We start from the raw sequence: 22,366 nt of genomic DNA on the forward strand, positions 1-22,366 counted from the left end.
AAGGGAGGTTGTTGCCCGGTGTTAGAAGAGCAGCGAGCCTTCTGTTTCTTTGCTACTTTAAAAATAAATGCAGTTTCATGTAATTAACTCATTAGATCAGGCCTGATTTTAATGTAATAATAAAACTACCTATTTTGTAAAATTATTTTGGATGGAGTTTTCTTACCTGTATTATAGTTGTCTATAGTTTTTATACCTGAACTTTTAATTAAAAAATAAAAAAGGTAAGTCTCTCTTGGAAATACTGATCTGAGTTTACATTTCTTTTTTTTTTTTTTTTTTTCCCTTACAGTACTTTTCTGTATCTCAAGTTCCTGGTAGTGTGGGCCCTAGTACTATTGGCAGATTTTGTCCTGGAGTTCAGATTTGAGTATCTGTGGCCATTCTGGCTCTTCATCAGGAGTGTTTACGATTCCTTCAGATACCAGGGTTTGGTAAGTATAACACAAAATTACTGTTCCTTTGTCGAGAAATCCTGCAATGTTTCAGGGCATATTCCATGTTATACAACCAACCTAATGGTGCTGATGATCATTTTCACAAGAGGAGGCATTTTCAAGTGACTAGGTGACCTGGGCTCAAGTCTTTTCTCTCTGACTGCCTGTTTTATCTGTGGCAAGTGGAAGTGAAATACATAGCTAGCAAATGTTCACCATAGGAAAATATTGTTTGAATTCATGAGATTAGTGAATTGGTTTAGATCCTTAAATAACAGGGTTTTCTTTAAAATAAAATGGAAACCCTTGCCTGTTTAGATATTTACTACTTCAGAGAGTAAATGATGCTGCTGGTTGTTCGGGGTTTTTTTTTTTCAGAAGCATAATATAGTAATGATAATACTTTATCAACAGTGTAAATTAAAGTCTTCAAACAAAATAATAAGGAATAAATATAGCTGTTTGGAGACTTGTTGGAAGAGTGGATGGGCACATATTCTCAAGTTGTACCCGTTCTCTCTTAATTGGTTAAGTTTCTACTTTCATTGGCTAGACTGCTCCGTTTCTTTGCCCTGATTATAGACAACTCCACTGTTTCTATGTTGAAATCATTGTGGTGTCACCTTTAATACAGAAACTGATATATTTTCTGGAATAAACCAAAACACTCTTCTTTCTCCCCACCCCTCCTTTCTTTTAGGCCTTTTCAGTATTTTTTGTTTGTGTAGCATTCACATCAAATATAATATGTCTGCTCTTCATACCAATACAATGGCTGTTTTTTGCTGCCAGCACGTATGTTTGGGTACAGTATGTCTGGCACACAGGTAGGTCACTATTCTGTATTTACAACTTACTGATTTGAATATATATCTTACAGCTTTTAATAACATGCAGAAACCCTCTTCTATTTGTTACCACATTTGTTTTAATGCACTTTTGTTATAGTTAAAAACTATTTTTTTGCTTTTGTTAGTATGCTGATTTGCACTTGATACATGTCTGGGTGCATCTTGTAGTCATCATTAAAGCTTGACCGATGGAACTGAAGGTGTATAAGCAGGAATTCCAGAGCAGTAAAAAAAACAAGATTTTCCTGACTTCAAAACACTTCTGCAGCAATTCAACAAATAGAGAGCACAGATGAAAAGTTTGTGAAGGCGTTACGCTCTTCAAGCTCTTCCTACTACTCGATTAGTGTGTTGTTAATTTTGTGTAGTATCATAGTTTAAATTCGTATTAGTGAAATCTTTGTGTCAACTGGATTCAGTTTCTGAGCAAAAAGGCTGGTAATACCAGTGGCTGCCCCAACAGTTTGAGACATGTATGGAGAAAATTTTTCTGCCTGCCCCATCCCGCGCCCCTTTTTTTTTTCATCTTTAGTTGTTTGGAGTTTTTTTAATAAATTCTTAGGTTCTAGGGTTTTGGGGCAGTAGTTGAATTGTGGGGAGGTGGTTTAGTTTTCATGAGCACTAATACTTGGCATGGGTTACATATATGTCTTTCCCTTGTTCAGAAAATTTTAGGAATAAAACTTCAAATTTTTTGGCGGGGGGGAGGTAACTCTTCCCTATCCAAGTCCTTAGGATTTGGGTCTTTTGTAATATTTTGTGTTAGACTTGCCATTAGATCACAAGAATTTGCAGAATAGCGTGGATCACTTCTCAGCTTACTGGTGAAAGCAGTCATCTTTCTGACAAGTTAGTCATTTGTAATAATGACAGTGTGGGAGCTAATGGAAGATACAGTGAACCAGTTGCTGTCCAATTTAAAATACCTAAAAAATCTGGAGTTATTTTTAGGATTGTATTAAGATGTTAAAGTGTTATCTGAAGTTGTTCTTAGGGTTGATGTTTAGAAACCCTAAAGAAAAAAATCTGATGGGCCAGTTTTAAATGTAGCTATTGAGCTTGTTTAATATTTTAATTCACTGCAGCCTTAGGGATTCTTGTTTTTAAATGCACATCCAAGTTGATGGGAATTTGCCTTTTTTTTTTTTTTTTGAAGTTATGATATTTTTAGGTGGTGTGTCTACCTAGCTAAAATGTTGAGTCCCTTTAAGCTGACAGTTTCTGCTATGGGTTTCTCATTTATGCAGAGTGCAGCTATTCAAGAGAGACCAAAGTAGAGACCACAGTAAATAACATCAGGGTCTCAGAGTAATGCTCTTTTTAGTTTCATATTTGAGACCTGTTTCCAAATCAGCGCACAATATGTTGATGTCAGTATGTAATCAAGAACTTTGCTTATTTTTGTGAAGCTTGTGGCACGTAACTGGAATTGATGTGTGGAAATTTACAGTGGCTATATTGCAGGCAACAGTGGTGTTTGCCATTGGCCAAGAGGATTGAAACCTCAGTTTTGCTTGGCTACTATTTTACATTCTCACCAGTAATGCTGGAGAGAGAAATCAATACAGCGTCCTGAATGTTCCCCTGATGTGGAGTTCTGAGTCGCAGACTGTTGTCTGCGTTACTGTATATGGAGTAAACAGTACTGTGCTTACTCGCTCCTGTTTTCTCAGCTGATTTGCTCACTGCTGCTACTAAGATATACCTAACTTGGAGAGAAAAAGTAGTCCAAGCTTACCACTTCTGACTCAAAGATCATACGCTGTAACATTACCTCATCTTCTGCAGTTTCTTCCATTTGTGTTCCTTTTCGGTATAGGGTTTTGTGCCAAGCTATTTCATTAGCTGTGCATCTGTTATTTTTCACTGATGCCTTATAAAAGTAATAAAGCAAGATAAGGAGACAGAAGTTTAGAGTTGATTTAAAATAAAGACATCCTAGATACTTATTCTGAAAAAAACCCTCTTACAATTCTCTATATGTCTGTCTGAAAATTTCCCTTGACTTTTGGAATGTTTTAAAAATAACTTTAAAATATTTGCTGCTTATATTACTAAGATGTTTCTCTCTTTCTCTTCTCTCAATAGAGAGGGGTGTGTGCTTACCAACAGTATCATTGTGGATACTTTTTGTTTATATTGAAGCAGCCATTAGATTTAAAGATTTAAAAAACTTCCATGTAGACCTTTGTCGTCCATTTGCAGCACACTGGTAAGTGCTTTATTTCACCAGGGAAATTAATATTTGGGGCTTTTTATTTTGGTTCGGGGTTTGCCTGTTCGGTTCTCCCCTCACACATCTGTCATTAAATATTCCACGAGAAATATATGCTAAATGTTAACCAAGTGCAACCTTCCTGAAGGTACAGAGCTTGTGAGCTGTAGGGGATTTGTAGCATGGATATTCCTAGAATTTCTTGGAAGTTCTTGTCATCAGTTTACAAATTTTGTATATACATGATGAAGAGATGGTAAAAGTAGCAAAAAAAAAAAAATTCACTGATAATTTATGTATCCTGTTATGAAAATTTTCTTTTCTTCTATAATAAAGCACTCTTTTTTTTCCCCTCCAACAAGAAGGGTTCTCATGAGTGATTTCATAATTCACTAGAGGAAGTGAATAAGCTTCAGATTGAAAATCATAACAGAAAATAAAAACCAAACACTACTTACTACACTGCTTCTTTGGAAGTGGTAAGAGTGACTTCAGGCAAAAGAGTTAACTGCAGAGTATCCATCTGGAAGCAATGCACTTTTATTCCACAAGTTTTTATTCTAGTATGCATTGATCAGGCTACATTTAAAATGGGTCCTGTTCCTGGCATCATTTGGTCCAGTTCCCTGTGACATAGTCTCCAATGAATTAGACATCTGTCATTTTAATTTAGATTGTCTACATTGTGCAATAAATCCCTTAAACACTAATTAAATTCTATAATAGGTTACAAAAGCACGTTAGAAGCTGTGAGGAAAGGTCTTTCTGCTGCTGAATTGGATGCAAACATTTCAGCTTGTCATCAGAGTTTTAGAACTCTAGCTACAGCTGCCTTTACACAGTGTTACAAAAGAAGCATTGGCAGAGATAATGTCAGATGCATATGCAAATGATTCTTGCATTCTGGCAGCTTACTTAGAAATGCAATTTCCACAGTGCTATTACTGAGCAAAGAATTAGAAGAGTTTAATGGTTAATAGTCATCTGCATCAGAGTTTTCCCCTGATTTAGGACACCTTCGATGTTTAAGATGCAGCTTCACTGTGCTTTGTTAAATACTTGTCAAAGATCTATTTATTTTTGTAGAGGGATGATTGTTCATTGATCGAGTGTCCTTGTTAATAACTGCACTAGCATGATTTGTTAGCGTTCTGTGTTGGTGCAGTTGTCACAGGCTAATAAGAATACTTAAATTCTGCGTGGTGAAGCTGACATACAAAAATAATTCCAAAGTTCTGTTACGCTTCTATCATCTTCGCCAACAAATGGAACAGCAGAGTCTGGCTGGAAGTGAAATTCTTCATATCTTATCTGTCAGTAAGATAAGTGGAAGAACTAAGTTTAGAGGTTGGGTGTTTTTTGCTTACAGCTTCAAGGTCAGTCTCCTAGAATTTCGAAAGGCTGTTTGTTGCCCACAAAAGATGTCTTAATTGTGGCCATCTTCAACAGAGGCAGGTGGTTTTTCAGGCTTTACCTCCAGGGTCGGCTCTAGCCGTACCAGGTGTGGGTGGCAGCACTTTGGCTCACAGCCTCGGTCCCCCCGGGAATGCAGGAGCCCCAAAGCTGTATGTTCCAGCGGCTTCTCCAGCTCTTGTTTCTCAGCCTGTGCTGCAGTGAGAAAATATCGCAGGGCCTGTTGCAGAGACGATGTTTTGGAGAACCATTGTTTTGTCTCAGGTTTAAAGAGTGATGGAGAAGGGATCTGCTCTTAATTTCTGAGTGCGAAAGGGTGGGGCTAAGGATCAGTTTCTCCTTTCACAGTTCTGGATGAACGTTGTTTACACATCTCCCAGTTTAATGTCCTTTGTATTACATGGCCCTTTAGGAACAAAACTTGGGAACTTCTGCTGTGTATGGCTGTTACCTCCTTAAAAGATGCATAATTCCTAGTCTGGTGCTTGTCTTTGCTATGTAGTGCGATTGCATTGTTGTAATCTTTTAATCTATGCTACAGTTAATTGCTGACTGTAATGAACTGCAATTTTATCTTGATAAAGAGGTGCCTACATTTTTGAACTGTAGTTTTATTGTAGTACAGCAAAAAAAAAATTATATATAGTTTTCTATGAAAGGTTGTTATCCAGATGTATTCACAGCTATATAATTTATTACAATTTATTAGTTTGCTATTATGGTTATATTTTTAATAATAATGTTGCTTTTTTTCTTAGTATTGGCTACCCTGTTGTGACTTTGGGCTTTGGCTTTAAAAGTTACGTCAGCTACAAAATGCGTTTAAGAAAACAAAAAGAAGTGCAGAAAGAGAATGAGTTCTACATGCAGCTTCTCCAGCAAGCTCTGCCCCCAGAGCAGCAGATGCTACAAAGGCAAGAGAGGGAGGCAGAGGAAGGCAAGTTATACTTATTACTTAATGTGTTTGCTATTATCTGCTATTTTTAAAAAAACCCAACAACCTGCTAAGGAGGAGCTTCTTTAGTCTATGTTGTTTTGATGAAAGTACAGTGAACTTAGAAACAGCAAAGCCAGAAATAAAATTATTTTGGCTGTGGTTAGTATGACAGTAGAAATGAATTATGTCCTCTCTGTTCAGTTCTTTATTAGCAACTGCATCAATCTAATTAGTCAGTGCTCTATAAAGCACTAGTATTTATTATTAAATCCCTTGGTTACCGTTTCCTGCCTGTAATGAGGAAAAAGTCTTAAAATGTCATGTGACTTCTGATTTTCTTTTCTAAATAGACTCTAATAATGATTGTTTTCTGCAGATATGATTGATGTGTGCTTAATGATCTTTCTTTCTATGTCACAGTATTGATCGATTTAATTAACTAAGTTTCTTTTTTTTACTTTGGTATTGCAGCAGCCAAAGGATTGTCTGATATAGATTCCTCAATACTTCTGCAGCACAATGGAGGCATTCCAGCCAATAAAAAATTATCTGCAACATTGCCAGAGCTAGAATATAGAGAAAAAGGGAAAGAAAAGGACAAGGATGCTAAAAAACACAACCTTGGAATAAATAACAACATTTTGCAACCTGTAGACTCTAAAATACAAGAAATTGAATATATGGAAAACCATATCAATAGCAAAAGATTAAATAATGATCTTGTAGGAAGTACAGAAAACCTCTTAAAAGAGGACTCATGCACTGCCTCGTCCAAAAATTACAAAAACGTCAGCGGAGTTGTGAACTCCTCACCTCGCAGTCACAGTGCGACTAATGGGAGCATCCCTTCCTCATCTACTAAAAATGAGAAAAAACAGAAGTGTGCTAGCAAGAGCCCAAGCACACATAAGGACTTAATGGAAAATTGTATTCCTAATAACCAGCTAAGCAAACCAGATGCACTGGTAAGGTAAGTTTGATCTGAGCATTGTGTAACAGCCTGTCTTATCCTCCCTTCATTCCAGTACATCAGTTCTCTTTTTATTTGCTTAGGTAAATGCACCTTATGATCCCATAAATAAGACAGTAATGGAATAAGATAATTAGGAACTGGGCCTTTGGGGTTCTGTTCCAGATTTTTACCTCTGGTTTGCTATGCAGCCATAGCAAAGGACAAATTGCTTCCTTTCTATCTCAGTATACGATACTTACTTACCTCACAGGGGTGTTGTGAGGCATAATAAATAGCTTTGACAATCATTTGATAGAAGGCATGAGAGAAATGTGGAGAATCATACAGAGCATAGTGGATGTGTTCTTGGGAAATCTTTCATGGGGTGACCTTTACATCTCCAGGGAATTCAGTGGGGTTTGGTGCCTGAACAGGTGTTTTGTCTTAATTTTTGGTTTTGTTTGTGGTGGGGTTTTTTTCCCCCTTGAAATGTTTGGCTGTTGCTTTAATCTTCAATTGACAAGCATAGATGCAGTGCGTCAGCTACTATGTTACGCCTAAAAGTGATAAATTCAGATTCCTGCTTGCATGCCCACTACCTTATTGGCTTAAGTACGGGTCCCAGGGATTTAATTTAGCTGCCTTGTAAACTATAAAGATTGAAAAAGTCACATCTTTGCATATGTTTATCTGAAGTTTAAATGAAGATGTATTTATGAAATGCATCTAAGTACTTATAGCATATAAAACCCGAGACATACGATGTTGTCATATGTTACCAAAACAAGTACCTGGGAGAAAGACGTAGTGTGCAACTGTTCCGAATGGGGATAGAAATACATCTAGAACAAAACTGTTGCACAATTATACACTGTCCTACCATTGCTGCCATATGTGCCTCTTTTTCCTTTTCTCATGTGCTGAACACTCTTCGGCCAACAAATCCTTGTTGGCTAACTTAATTGGCAGATTGGGTTTGCTTTCCCTGCAGGTACCTTTTGGTAATTGGATTTTTGACTCTGGTCTGTCTCTGAGGATTTGTGCTATGTGAATACAATTACTTCAATGAAAATACTATTTTCTCCTCTGATAATCACTCTGCCACTGATTGGCATCCCTCTGCCAATTAAATATCCAGACTAATTGATACCTAATGTCTGTAGAGAACTCGTATGAAGCAAATAAGAAACCAGCTAATCAATCTAATCTGTGAATCAAATTCAGCCACGATTAATGGGATGCAGATGGCTCTGTCTTCAGCAAAGCTGCACCTAAATAAATATGTATATGTCTGCTGCATTTGTATGTTGCCAGTTTCAGATGGGCATCTCTATCTTCTTTATATGGCTTATTTGCTCACTGAAGAAGAGAACAGGTCAGTTCAGCTTTGCTGCAGTTCAAAATGTGGTTCATGACTCCTGAGAAAAGAGAAGGGAAGTGCTTTATAGAATGACCTACCAGACTAAGAATTTTGTCCCATGTAGCTATGAGAAGGAATGAGATTTAAACCTTGTGTTTTAAGTCTTAAATAACACATTGAAATTTTTACATGCTATTCCTCAGATGTGATCTTAGACCAGGTGGTCGCTGTAATTGTCTAAAGGGGTTTTTCTAGTGCAGAAATGAGTATACAATAAACTAGACTGTGCCCTTACGGAATTCTCACTCCACTAATTCACTGGGAGGGGATGGTGTACACAGTAAGTGTACTCTGGAAGTGCCTTTGTGCAGCGTAGCCTTACTCTGCCCTGAAGTGAATCAAGCTCCTTCAGTCTTTTGTTTGTCAAGTGTTTCAGTGTGGTGCATGGGTGTGATGTGGCTGTTGTGCTACAAATCCCTGTCGCTGCTTATTGAGCACCGATTTCCCTGTGCGGGCAAGCCAGGAGCACTTAAAACACCAACGTACTGTGTGTCGCTGCTCACAGTTTCTTACAAACGTAGATGACTGAAATCATTCATGAAGTCTTGTTTCAGTTCAGATGGAGTATGTAACTCCTACACCAATAGAAGCATAAACTTACCTGACAAATTGGATGGGATGGAATGCACTTAAGTTAAAAAATCCGTGTTTATTTTGTTTATCTTGTCAGTTATCCTGTCCCTGGAGTGTAAGGCATTTGTTCATCATCTTTTCCACTTCCAGTAGTGTTACTCATTCCCATTATTAAACTTTTAGCCTGCATCAGTGCTGTACCCTGAAAAGGGCTGTCTGAAGTCCTGCATTTGTGTCCAGCTTTCAGATCAGAACTGCTCAGCTTCCAAATAAAGACGCTTCTTATAACTTCTTGTCCAGCAGACTCACAGCAGGATGTCAAAGCCAAGCTGCTTTCCTTTTCTGTTCACAAATGATGTCCCTGAGCTGACTAACCAGTATTAAATGTAAAGTATGCCTTATGACTGCCAGGGACTCAGGATTAACAGGGATTATTAGAGACAGGAGAGATTGAGGGTTTTTGAGAGCAAGACAGTCTTGCATGCTTGTTAACTTTTCCTCTTAAATACTTGATGTGACATATCTGAAAAAGTACTACTAATTAAGTTTATATTTTATATATACAATATTACTCTTATTTCAAACAGGTTTTTAATTTTATTCTGTCTGGTAAATGGTTAGTGCGTGTGTGTTTAATTTTCTGGAGAGGAAGTTACTTGATCCCCATCTCTAGGTATTTCAGTGACTATTGTGTTATGTTATTGTCATCTTGATAGAGCAGAGGGATTCAAGAGACTCTGTCGCTGCTGATCAGCCTTGAAAGTAATCTCTGTCGTAGGGTGTTTGGGGATTTTTGCTCCCACTATTGAAATTAATATCTACTTCTGACGGATACTTAAATCTGCTGTTTGTCAAGCACTTAATAATTGAATCTCTGTGATCTGAGCTGCTTATTCCCGAATGCCATGGTAATTGGGCCAATGGAGGGATACATTTGGTATCCAGTGGAGGGATGAACTTGGTATCCCTTTACGCTTGATGTTGTTTGTCAGTAGGTACAGAGCAAGTCAACTTCTTGTTACTGTTTCACTGTCATTTCTGAGGCGAAGCAGGTTTTGTTCACATTTTAGGGCTCGATGCATGGAATGGCTCCAAGCTGTAATTGCTGCAGTATTTTTTTTTCTAATTGCATATTACATAGTAATAATCATGTCCTGCCTCTAGCTATTTGCACCCTTAAAAAAAACAACCAAAAAACACCCACAAAAAACTGGCAGTGCAGCTTGGCAAAACTGTTTGTATCCGTAGAGGTCTTGCCTTTGGCACATGAGGTGTTGAAACAAGCTGTCTTATGTACTAATTATTCTCAGAGATAACGATGACATCTTCTGGCACTTGGACTACGAAAAGTATTTGTGAAGCAAGGGCTGGTTTACCGCATCTTATTTTGCTTTCCTAAAATTTGATGTTACCTGCGGAGGCAGACTTGAAGGTTTTAATGTCCATTTGATGCTAATTATTGTACATCGTCTGTGGCACCGTTAATGTCCTGAGAGTGATTGCTGCTGCGTCCTTATCGCCCCTGCCTCAAATGGCATTAGCATACCAGAAGGCTTTCTGCTGTCAGCTGCAGTGGGGGAGATGGTCAGTGTTTTGTGAAATATGATGGGACGGAAGGAAAATATAGAATAGAAAAGCAAAAGTATTGGGAATGTGAATTAGAAATCTGGGAGACGATACTTCTAGCAGATCGTTTTCAAGCCACTGTCAACATAGCGCTTGGACTGCTCAGAAACAGAATAACCTTTTGAAATGCCAGCTACTTAGATCAGTTCTGTGTAGGAGAAAATAAGTCAGCTTTCTCTCTGTGGATTACTGTCTTTTTGGTAATGTAAAATGCTCTGAGGAACTGCTAGTAACAGCATATTAGTTACAGCAGCAGAACCTCAATGCTGCGGGATCGCATGGGCTACAAAGAAGTAGGTTCCCTGCAGGGAATACTTATGGCAACAGATTGGGCGGAACAGAAGAAAGATAAAAATGAGTCTCTTAGAAAAGCATCTGAGTACCTTCTGGGTCTTTCAAAACTTTAATTTTTATATAAATTGTGTTTAATTTGTGTGCAATTGCCAGGTGATTATGGAATTGCATTTACTGAGTAAACTAAGGAACAAGAATACTTTATTCACCAGTTATCAATACTTAGGAGGATTAAGCTGAATTGAGTTGTCTTTAAGTTGATCCATCAATCTTCCCTGAAGCATTTGGAAAAATACTCCATCTTGGAGGTGATTACTGATAATTCTCTTCATCAGGGAGATCAGGAATGATACGTGTTACTGCTGAGAACATAAATAAGTAAATCTGCATTTATAGTAGTGACAACCCAAAATAAATTTGCCTTGGTTGTGTAAACAGCACAATGTAATAATCTGCAACTAAACCCTAATTTTAAAAATAGTGATGTGTCAAAATGACTTGTAGTTTGTGCAGCAATAGAGAAAAGTATCTTCTAGAACTCCAATTTTCTTCACACCCCCCCCTTTGTAAATAACTTTTCCAGTAAGCCTGGAAATAAGAGACTAACGCAGAAAATGAAATGGTAGAAAGAATAATAATAATAAAATGCTGTCTTTTTGGGTCATTTATCATTGTCACAGTAGTGTAGACTATTATGGAGGAGAAGAGAGAAAACTCCACACGCTAGTCTGTGGTTGTAGCAGTGAAGCTTTCTTTTGTGATGTTGCCTTGGTTTATCTTGATGATGTGCTTTCATTTTAGAAAGGGGGCAACAGAAAGGCTGGCTTTAATCTCATATTTCTGTGAAAATTATGGATGACCTCTCTGTCTGTATACAGAGAAGAGTATTGACTTGCCATTCCACAGGAGGAATTTTTTAGGCTGAAAATGTTTAACTGGAATTTATTAGATGGATAAGAACGTAGTAACACACCAGAGAATGCAAGAAGTACGTGTGATTTTGAGGGGAATCTAACTTCACCTCTCTCTTTTTTTTTTTTTTTTTTAAATGAAGTTTTAGCTCTAGCTGATTGTGGCAGATCTGGGAGAGAAACCATATAGGAAACATTTGGTTCTTGCATCATGACGGATTATTAGCTTCCTAACTCATTTTAGATAGCAATGAGCATTTATTTGCTCTATAAATTTCAGAAAACGTCTGCTCTGGTGTTTAAAGCTATCACAAAAACTACAGCATAATGCAGAGGAGTAATTAAAATCTGGTAAAATCTTACTTTAAAACTTATTTCTAAACAAGTCCATCGACAGATAAATTTCCAGTGTTTTTGTCTGCCATTGACTTGAAAGAGATTAGTTTTCTCTCTATTAATTTTCTTTTGCCCCTTCGGAATTGTGCTACAATGGTTGATCACTCAGTGTATGTAGATTGATTGTGTTTTATGTGTGTTATTCTGTCTCTTGACTGTTTAAGTTAGGTCATCTGTACTGATAGGAGCGATTGTTTCACAACAGAATAAAAACTCTTAACTGCATAGCGGCCTGAAAAATCCAGATGTATAGAAGTACTGGAATCCTTTGATTAGAAGAAGCCGAATTGGTTAAGTTGTCACTCTTTCACTCCTGTGAGCTCATCTGCGGTGGCTAGTAAATCGGAGAGTCTTTGTGTTCTAATGGATGCAGAAGGTATATAGTCCCCACTTTACATCTGCTAGCAGTTTCTAAGCAAAAGAAACTCCTCTCTGCAGCATTTAGTGAATGAAGGGTTGCAGGTGAGCAGCACAAGTAATATTCTATCAGTACGTGGTTTACCTGGAGGTCTTTTAGCAGTGTGGTGGCTGGTTTTTCATGCACAATGGAAGCACGCAGAGTTTGATCAATTCTTGTTAAGTTTAATCCTGGCTTCTTTGTGATTTACAGTGGAAGTCGTAATGAATGGCAGGTCGGTCTCATTTTCCTGTCAAAGTTACGCGAAGTCCCCTGTGGTCCTTCAGCGTAAAAGGACGAGTATTTGACTCTTGGAGCACACTTGGAAAGTTAAGGCGGAAAGGACATCCATGGGGCTTTGGCTCTGCGTTCAGGCAGGATTTGAGTGATGTATCATGAGTGTGCAACACTTCCTGATCCCGATTCTAACAAATTTAATGTGTGCGGTTCTGGTTGGACATTTTTACCTATGCCGAGTGAAAAGGAAGTCTGTGGCTTGCAGCCTCATGTCTTTCCTGCTGGTTTGGAAAGTAGCCATCCGTTCCGGTCACGTTTCCACGCACTCTACAGATCACGCAGCTTTCAGCTTGCTTTGCAGCACAGTCTGGAGCAGCCCCGTGAGCACCGCAGGTACAGAGCCCTCGCTGACACCGGCAGGGATGCCGTGGACGAATTCCGTGAACCAGATGGCTTAAGAAGTTTGAACTGATGTCAGTACTCTGTTGCCAAAAATACAAATTCAGCTTGTCTTATGCCAGCACCTAGGATTTATTCGAGCTTTACCTATCAGTGCTTCTTTTCCTGGAATACTAAATACCCAAAATAAAACCTGGTATATCTTATTTGAGCAAGTTTGTCATAGTCTTAGTTACAGGGAAAAGGCTACTTAACAGCTATCTTACTTTCACAGTTACCACTTTATTGTAGAGATGTGTGTTGAAATTATTTATGGATACTTCTCAATGTAAAGTGTGTGTGATTTATGTGCATTCCTTTACGTTGTCCTACCAACCATTTTTTTCATGTATTTATGAAAACTTACATTAAAACCAATCAGCCATTGGCAGACAACAGTCTTTTAATGCTTCCTACAGCATCTTACTCTCTTGAATTAATGTTTGCTCTTTCTAAAACACTTAGTTACTGTTTATTGGAAGATTAAATTGAACTGTTATATCATCACCCAACGATCGTCCAGCGCTATCACTTAGCATACTGAATGTGGTGAATATACACACCTAAACGTCTGCTGATGGGTTTTCCATTTTTGGTTTGTGTGCTATGGTTACATGGTCGAATGAATATTTGGTTAGGTTTGCAAATTCTTTTCCTCCTACAACAGAGTACAAGGTGTCGAAATGATTTGTGGTCTTCAATATGAAACGTGTATTTGCTTTGTACTATTACTATTTGCCTACTAAGTATAAATTGTTTTTTTTTTCCTCTTTAAAGGTATATTTGACCACAATTCATACGATATTAAAAGGATTTCATCTTACCAGTAGGGCAGTTCAAGTATAATTAGAAAGACAACTTAGTACAGCTGTAGAAAGTGGGATGTGAGCATTTGAGTTATATGGGTGTATTATACACCACGCTCCTTTATAGGCTGTTTCTTGCTGTTAATTTACCCAGTAGACCTCTTCGGTGCAGTTTTAGCCTACTACAGACGAAGTTTTATGAATTTTCGTAAGTTTGATGATTACACATCTAACCTCTTGATTCATTCACACAGGATGTTCTTATGCCTCGTATCGTTACATCTCTCACTAGCATTTTAGGTTGAGATTTCCCTGCACTGAAGCCCAAAAGAGCTATGTATTTTCATTATGAGGACAAAAAGCTATAACTGTTCGTCTGTGCTAGTGAATGTCAGTAAGGACAGTTCATTTTGGCTTTTGTGACTACTTTCCCTAAGTCTTAATGTTCAACTACCACTAATTCTGTATGGAACTTCAGGAAATAAAAACATCTTTATCTTCTTTATGAACATCTAAAAACTTTTAAATCAATAACTGACAGCGCAAATGAGGATTATGTGTGAATGACAGAGAGGCATATTTGCTTTAAATAAGTTCTGTAACACAGTGCTCGTAAAATATGGTTGATTATTCACCTGTGATGTGAATTTATTCTAAGAGCCAATAATCTTATTTTGCAACTGTGGGGGAAAAAATTAAGGTGAGCTGGGGGCCTCTCTTTAGATATTTGTGTTTTATTTAACCAATTTTGGTTTAAAATATTTTAATTAATATGCTTGCATGAGTCTTCAAGCTACAACTAAGTGTATAGCAGATGGTCTCTGTACAGGAGCAATTAAAAGTAAATTTAGTGACTCCTGAACTGTGGATGACTTAACACGTACTCTTTATTCAACGTGCACATCATGTACTTCAAGAAAAAAATGTTTAAGTGAGAATTCAGCAGTAGCCTCCATAGCTTAGCTATAACTAACAAATGAAACTTGTAATTTGCTGAGAAAAGTAAAATTTGTTCGTATGTGCACCTGTCCTTGTTTACAACTTCTCAGACTTATCTATTTCTCTTCTGCTTGAAGTGAAAAACATAATTCCATAGGATTTGTTTTACAACTCTGCAGAGCATGGAGGAAAACAAAATTGCTGTGGGAAGTTATGAAGTGTGTGTATAGCTATCCATAGATCTATATATGTATAGTTCTATAAAACATTATTTAGCAAGGATAGACATAATTTCTGAGAGTTTACTATTTTAAGAATCAAGGTGTTGGAGCGGTTGGCAGATGGTATGATGGTTACTCTGCTTATTTTTATATAATGTGCTTGAACCTTTGGGTAACTGGGAAATAAAGTTGAAATTGTTTTTTAAAATTGTGTTTCTTAGGTTGGAACAAGATATTAAAAAGTTAAAGGCTGACCTGCAAGCAAGCAGGCAGATCGAACAGGAGCTTCGTAGTCAGATCAGTTCTCTGACTAACATAGAGCGGGGAATTCGATCTGAAATTGGACAACTCCGGCAAGAAAATGAACTGCTGCAGAACAAGTATGTGTTTCTACACAGCCGTGTAAGTTAGGCGCTGATGACTGTAGTGTGGTAAAGGGGAAGTGTTATGTTAAGACTCTACAAAATTTGAGGCACTTGTCTGCAAATCCAGCAAAACTCACCTGGGACCATTAACAGCAATTTATTTTTAGTAAGTAAAATCCTCCATTAAATCCCATACCTGTTACCTTCCAGATTACACAATGCTGTACAAATGAAACAAAAAGACAAACAAATGATCAGCCAGTTGGAGAAGAAACTAAAGGCAGAGCAGGAGGCACGAGCCTTTGTAGAAAAACAATTAATGGAAGAAAAGAAAAGAAAGAAGTTGGAAGAAGCAACTGCTGCACGTGCTGTCGCATTTGCTGCTGCTACAAGGTATTTTGTTCTACCCCAGAAGGAAGCTCAGCTCCAGGAAGTTACTGAAATGTAGCTGTTGGTACTGAAATGTCTTTGGGGGGTATTTAGGGAGGCATTTTTCACTCTTCAGTACATAAAGAAGTAGTCTGTATTTCATTTTTTTAAAGTTTTATTTGTGTTAAGAAGTTTGTTTATGTTAAGGCAGTGGGAGGACTGGGAGATCTCCTTCCGTGAAGCTGACTCTCAGTACACGTATACGTTACATTTACAGGGTGTAAAAGATAATTTAGTGCATATTCATCTGCTGTACCTTGATTGTGCTAACAGAGAGATGTTGTACCCTGCATGGGTCAGTCTGCTCTAAAAAATGGAACATCCCCATTCATGTGGGGACCGTGAATCAAGGATTCATGCAACGATGTTGGCCAAAATACTGTCTTGATCTCGCATCTTGAAGGTTTTCTGCTCTAGCTAATGACTACCAGGGCTCAGCACAGTGATGTTTCAGCAGTAACATAGGTGTATAGATGGGAAGTTTAGCAAGATGGATGACTTTAATCTGCAGTGCTCCAGATGTCTAAAGAGAATTATTTCTGCTTTTCTGTTCTTCATGTTTCATAAATATTCCAAATTCCTAATACTTAAGGCATAACATTGAGTAACTTTTTGCATTGTTGCCATAAAGGAAATTCTTTTGCTGAAAAGAACAAGGATAGCTTCCTCTTTTTATCCTTCAATATTTATATTAATTTTTGTGTTATAAACAGTTCAGGAATGACAGCCTCATTCTTATTTCATCATCTTCTCTTTTAATGTTGTTTTTTGCAGAGGAGAATGTACTGAAACTTTAAGAAATCGTATCCGAGAGCTGGAGACAGAGTGCAAGAAGCTTACAATTGACATAAAGCTGAAAGAAGATCAGATACGAGAACTAGAAATGAAAGTTCAGGTAATGAGAAAGCACCAGAGGCTTAGATCAGCATCACAATGAGTGCTTTCAGCCCTCTGAAATTGGTCAATCTACATAAGACACAATCAACACCTTCAAGAATTATGCTCTTCAGATGGCTGTCTTGCTTGTCTTGCATCAGGCTTTGTAAGAACCTGGGTATGAGAAAGGTTAATAGTCTCAGCTGCACACCACTCAATTGTTTAAATTATGAGAATTTTTCCCCCCAACCAATGGTCTGGGTATACTGAGAATATAATCCCCTCAACAATGTCTAATGTGGGGAGCTTGTTGCCAGTCTGTATCGTTATAAATTTCACTGCTAGCAAGTAAGATTGCTTACTCAATGCAGTCTTAATATTAGCCAGATGTATTTTTTTTTCTTTTTTTGTGAAAGTGCTTGAATATTGAAAGTACATTGTGGTAGACTTGTAGCAGACATTGTCTAGCATGTTAGAGTTTAAGAGCTCAAATGTGTGAGTTAAAGTTGACCTTATTCCTTTAAAATGTCTGTTCCTAAAGATGTACTCGGACTGTCAACTGATGATTTGCATGAATATGTATTTTTAATGTCTTGTGGCTTTTTTTAGACACTCTTCAAAATCCACCTGGTATTATTGTGAACTTGTTTCCAAATAACATATGCAGCTTTGTTCCTGGTTTCACCAAACCCTTGAAAACAAGTGTGGTTTATCCATGGAGAGTATAAGCATGGCTTTCAAATAATTAAAACCAGCTATAATCAAGCTTTTTAATTTTATTACCATCTTCAAACTGTTAGAGAAGCTTTTTGTTACAGGCATTAATATTTCTCCTGTTCTATTATTGTTTCTTCATTTAAAAGTATAGAACTTTTGTGTGTGTATAGTATTTCTTTTTATCTTAGTCAAAATGTTAATGCATCCTTCCCAGGCACAATGTGCCTGTCATTTATGCACAGAATACTTGCTCCCTCTCTTTTTTCTCTTTTCTAAATTGCTGAGTTTGCAGCACAGTCTCCCACTCAATGTGGGAGATAAAGAAATTCTGAGGTAAAGTAATCCCTCTCATCAGCCAATTGAAATAGCCTGAAATGCTTGTTTAGTATCACTTTAAACTGTCTAGCAAGAGATCAGTCCCCATTCTAGCCATTTTGCTCGTGGGAAGTGTTTTCATGTTCCACAGCTTGACTGAGAGTACTGTGCAGCTGCTTAGCTGGCACTTGGAAGTGCTGAGGAGGATTTCTGGGTGGAGGGTCTCGGTACGGATGATAGAGGGCTGAGAAGCAGAGTAAATGGTACTTACTCACTGTGCTGTAATTATGCATTGTACAATATGGCTTTAATCACTTGTATGATGGTCATGTATAATTACTGGAGGTAATATTACAATGTCCTTAATTAACCATCATTTTAATTTTACAGTATTAATACCAGGCCCAGTGGTGTGCTGTGGGGAAGAAAAAGACTTCCCACTGTATCTCATGTGTAAAGTCGATGAGAATAACACTTGTCCTAATTACTCCTACAGGAACTGCGCAAGTACAAGGAAAATGAGAAGGATACGGAGGTGTTAATGTCAGCACTTTCAGCCATGCAGGATAAAACACAGCACTTAGAGAACAGCCTGAGTGCAGAGACAAGAATCAAGCTGGATCTGTTCTCTGCATTAGGAGATGCAAAACGGCAGCTTGAGATTGCCCAAGGTAATGTGGGATAGTTTAATTCAACACGTAGTATTGACTGAATTAGTGCAAATATGACAGAAAGAATATCCTACCTTTTTATTTAGGGGTGGGCTACAGTTCCCACACAGCATTTCAGCTTTTACTGGGTTTTTGTCTTTTACAGCTTTGTGAATGTTGAGCCTAAGCACTCTAGCTGATGAGCTGACCTAAATTCCCCAAGCTATTAAACTGAAGACAGTAAACATCAAGACGGGCATTTAAGTTAATTTATGATGATTTTCTGCATTTTTAGAAACCATTACCTTAAAGCTGTAGAACAACTTTTGTAGAGCTAGAAGATAAAATAATAGTTGCTGTCTATTAAGCCCCTGTCCTTGAATCCTAATAATATTTTGATACTCCTGAAGTTAATACAACCTAAATATGGGGGGAGGGAAATAACCCAACCTGTTTTAAACTTCACACTGGTGAGGGAAGCGTGGACCCTGGGGTCCGTGTAGGGCTGGTGTTGCAGCCACCAGAGGGAGCATGAAGCCAGTATAAAACCCTGCCCAGACTGTCCTTTGTTCATCTGTGCAAACCGTGAAGCAAAATTAAATAACCTTCTGATTTAGTACCTGTTTAATTTCCTTGCAGAAGTTTGCTTGGTTGTAGGAAAATTTAGTCAGAGTGAGAAACTTGTTTTTGTTCCGTTTCATTGGTGTTTCTCTTTACGTAGTTTCCTGAATTCCTGTAGTGATGTTGTGAGTGTGCAGAAAGGGGGCTTAGAAAAATGATGAGAATAGGACAGTGTTGAAAATAAAATAGAGAACACATTTAATAAGCAAACACTTGTGGTCCTGTGAGATGTTTGTAAAATATGAACGGAAAAGTGCAGAAAAAAGTTGAGCCATAGAAATAGCCTTTTGGTACGGTGCAGCTGTGAATCCAAACAATGCAAAACGTGATGGAAGTGCTGTGTCTGGTTGTGTTACACGGGAACTAGAGGTAATTAAACGTAGTTCCTCAACACGAAGCAGGAGTTACCTTCAGTTCTGCTTTTACTGATATCTTGTTACGGCACTGAATGTCTTCTGGGTGTTCAACAGCTCTTACCATTGAACAGTTGCTGGAGGGTAAAAACATGCTGCTGGTTCTAAGTGATGTTATTTGCTGTTTTCAGGGCAAATCATTCAAAAAGATCAGGAAATCAAGGACCTAAAACAGAAGATTGCAGAAGTTATGGCAGTAATGCCCAGCATAACATACACTGCAGCCACCAGCACTCTGAGTCCTGTTTCCCCACATTACTCTTCTAAATTTGTGGAGACCAGCCCTTCTGGACTTGATCCCAATGCCTCTGTTTATCAGCCCTTGAAGAAATGAATGCCAATTTTCTTTTTGCCCAGTAATTTTGTCATGCTGAAGGCATCACACAGGAGTGTCTCTTGCAGTCAAGATGAAATTGTATTGTGTGAGACTGTATTTGTTGTCATTTAAAACAGGATAAAAGAACATCTGGATTGACTAGAACTGCCCATCAGTTTTTCTTGTAAATTTTTAGAAAACCTCACAGAACTTCGCAATTTATTTTCCTTGGCCAATGCATTAAAAACAATTCTTGGTTTTCAAGTAGCCAATTTTGCCTTTTTATGTACTCTTGCATGGTTTCCTCTTGAAAAATACAGGGCTTTGCTTGATTTTGAACCCTTTCTTCTTTTTTTTTTTTAATAATCAAGTTGAATTTGCAGATACATTCAGAAATAGTGAGGAAAAACCTTTAATTTTTACAGTGAAAGGGTTAAATAATCTAACAAAGCTTTGATTTATAGATGTATTAAATGCAAATATGTGATGTTGCAGAAGATAATTTGATTACCCCTCAAAGGACCAAACAAATTTCAGGGGCGTTGTTTAAGGGAAAGAATAAGAGAATAGATGATGATGTGACGGTGGTTGTTGTATGAAATATTTATATTCCCATTGGTGTTTTTAGTCATTGAGAATTGGTAACAGTCTTGTTCACAGTGCCTTGGGAAAAGACATTTCAAGAGGAAACTTGATAGTTTAAACTATTTTTTCCCCCTTCACTGTCATCTAGCTTATATATCAAGCTCATTACAGAGTCTACTGCAAATTGTACATGGTAATTTGGATGTTCATTATAAAGTAAGGTTACATCTTCTGTTTATTTTGATATAAACTCAGCAGTGTTCTGTAACTTGCCTTGATTATACTGCATCGTGGAAGGCACAATATTAATGCAGGAAGCGTTATTGTGAAGGCGGAACTGTGCAATGTACTGTATACAAGAGACTGTAAAGCTGGCTAATAAAAGCTGCAGTTCTGGGTTTTTTTTATTTTATTCAACTGTGATTTACACTCTATATCACCTTGTGTTTGACAATTTAAATGGAGCTGAACACTTTTCAGCTGTTGTGCCAAGGAGTTTTTAAGGAGTTTTAAAGAAAAGTCATAAATTGCACAAAGGTTTAAGTTAAAATGTATATTATACATTGATAGACAGTGCTTGCACTGGCAACTTCTGAAGTGTTTCAGATTTTTTTGAGGGTCGGGATTGGAGGGGTGGGAAGCAAAATTGTACTGGAAACTAGCAGAATTACAAACCCAACATTATGATTTTGCTAACATGCAGTGGACTCTGGAAGGACAAAGTTCTTCTTAAATGAAAATAATTTTTTTTAAAAAGTTTCATGTTAATTGGCATGTATGCCTCATTAAAAAAAATAAAATAGGACACACAAGTCAATAGAAACATTAAAGTTTCATCATTTTAATCACAGATATTCTTTTGGGATAAAACTTCTAGCTTTAGCCAGGTGTGCATGTTGCTGTCATTTGCATTTTTGAATCATCTTGTGTAATTGTCACCATAAAAGTGTTACTCAGAAATGTCATAGGTTTTTCATCTTTGTGCAAAACATGAAATACTGTCACTGACTTTTTGTGTTGAGGTTCCCCCATTTTGCTGCCTACTTTGGCACAAATTTCGTTCAATATTTGGTCTTGGCTGCATTCTTTTTTTCTGTGGGGTTTACAAAGAATAAACATTTTCTTGCAGATAAAAAAAATTTTTTTTTTTGCTTTTTTAACTGACTTGATTTAGCCTGGTATAAAGAATACATTTTGCTTAAAGAGCACCTTGTTATTCCAGGTAAGTCTTCTAGTCTTCTCTTTTGCGACAGAGCTTCACTTTGGTGAAACGTAAGAACAGATTTTTTTTTGTATTCAGTGTATAAACTTAGCAAGTTACCCTGCCTGTAGGCTCTAAAAAAAAAAAAAAGGTAAATTTCTTGAGAATTGCAAAAGTATGTCTGTAAGTTTAGCCTTTGATCCTTTCCAGCCATTCTCCTTACTGCAAAAGCAAAGCTGAGATGGACGATTTGGAGGCTTAAGCATTGTCTGTGTCTAGAAAAAAGAAAGAACAACTTGTCCCTGGTTTTCAGTATGTCTGCTTAATTCTCTTAGCAGCCACAGTTCCTGTTGTAAGATATTCTTTTTTTGATTGGGAATCCTGCAGTTGTATTCAGGGTAAATGAGCTGTCTCTTACATCTTTGTTTTGGCTACTGCCGTCGCTGGTCCTGACCTGGGTGTTCTTCTCTGACTGCATTAGGTAGAGTTTTTCAGGTACTCAGAAATTCCAGCCTCAACTGTTCTGCGATTCTGCTGCAAGCACTGCCAGAACCTCCCAGTTCCCTGAGGACACTTTTTTTTTTCTTCTCAAACCACCACCAGCCTGACATAGGTCATTTCCTAATCGAAATACATTATAGATAAGTTTGCAATTTTAACAGCTCACGTTGCAGTGCAGCAGCAGTTGCGTTCTCTAGTACCCTCCTCAGTTCAAATGGAGACGTTCCTTTAGGAAAGGTGAAAGGATTTGCAGGCACCAATCTGCTATGCTGGATAAATGGAGTGAGTGGAAGGAGGTAATTTAAGCACTCAAA

The 22,366-nt window shown here is 37.6% G+C and overlaps 1 protein-coding gene across 1 annotated transcript; it reads left to right on the forward strand.

Annotated features, from left to right (window-relative positions):
• Window positions 1-292: 292 nt before the first annotated feature.
• On the forward strand, window positions 293-20,755 carry TMEM57 (transmembrane protein 57; the record flags this gene model as incomplete). The annotated part of the gene is made up of 10 exons (XM_010293377.1): window positions 293-434; window positions 1,138-1,264; window positions 3,377-3,500; window positions 5,675-5,853; window positions 6,328-6,823; window positions 15,285-15,443; window positions 15,639-15,821; window positions 16,632-16,752; window positions 18,262-18,436; window positions 19,581-20,755. Coding segments are annotated over 10 exons (1,909 nt in total), but the record flags the coding sequence as incomplete, so codon positions are not given.
• Window positions 20,756-22,366: the final 1,611 nt, after the last annotated feature.

This window comes from Phaethon lepturus, unplaced genomic scaffold, assembly GCF_000687285.1.
Source record: "Phaethon lepturus isolate BGI_N335 unplaced genomic scaffold, ASM68728v1 scaffold3368, whole genome shotgun sequence".
Classification (NCBI taxonomy): domain Eukaryota; kingdom Metazoa; phylum Chordata; class Aves; order Phaethontiformes; family Phaethontidae; genus Phaethon; species Phaethon lepturus.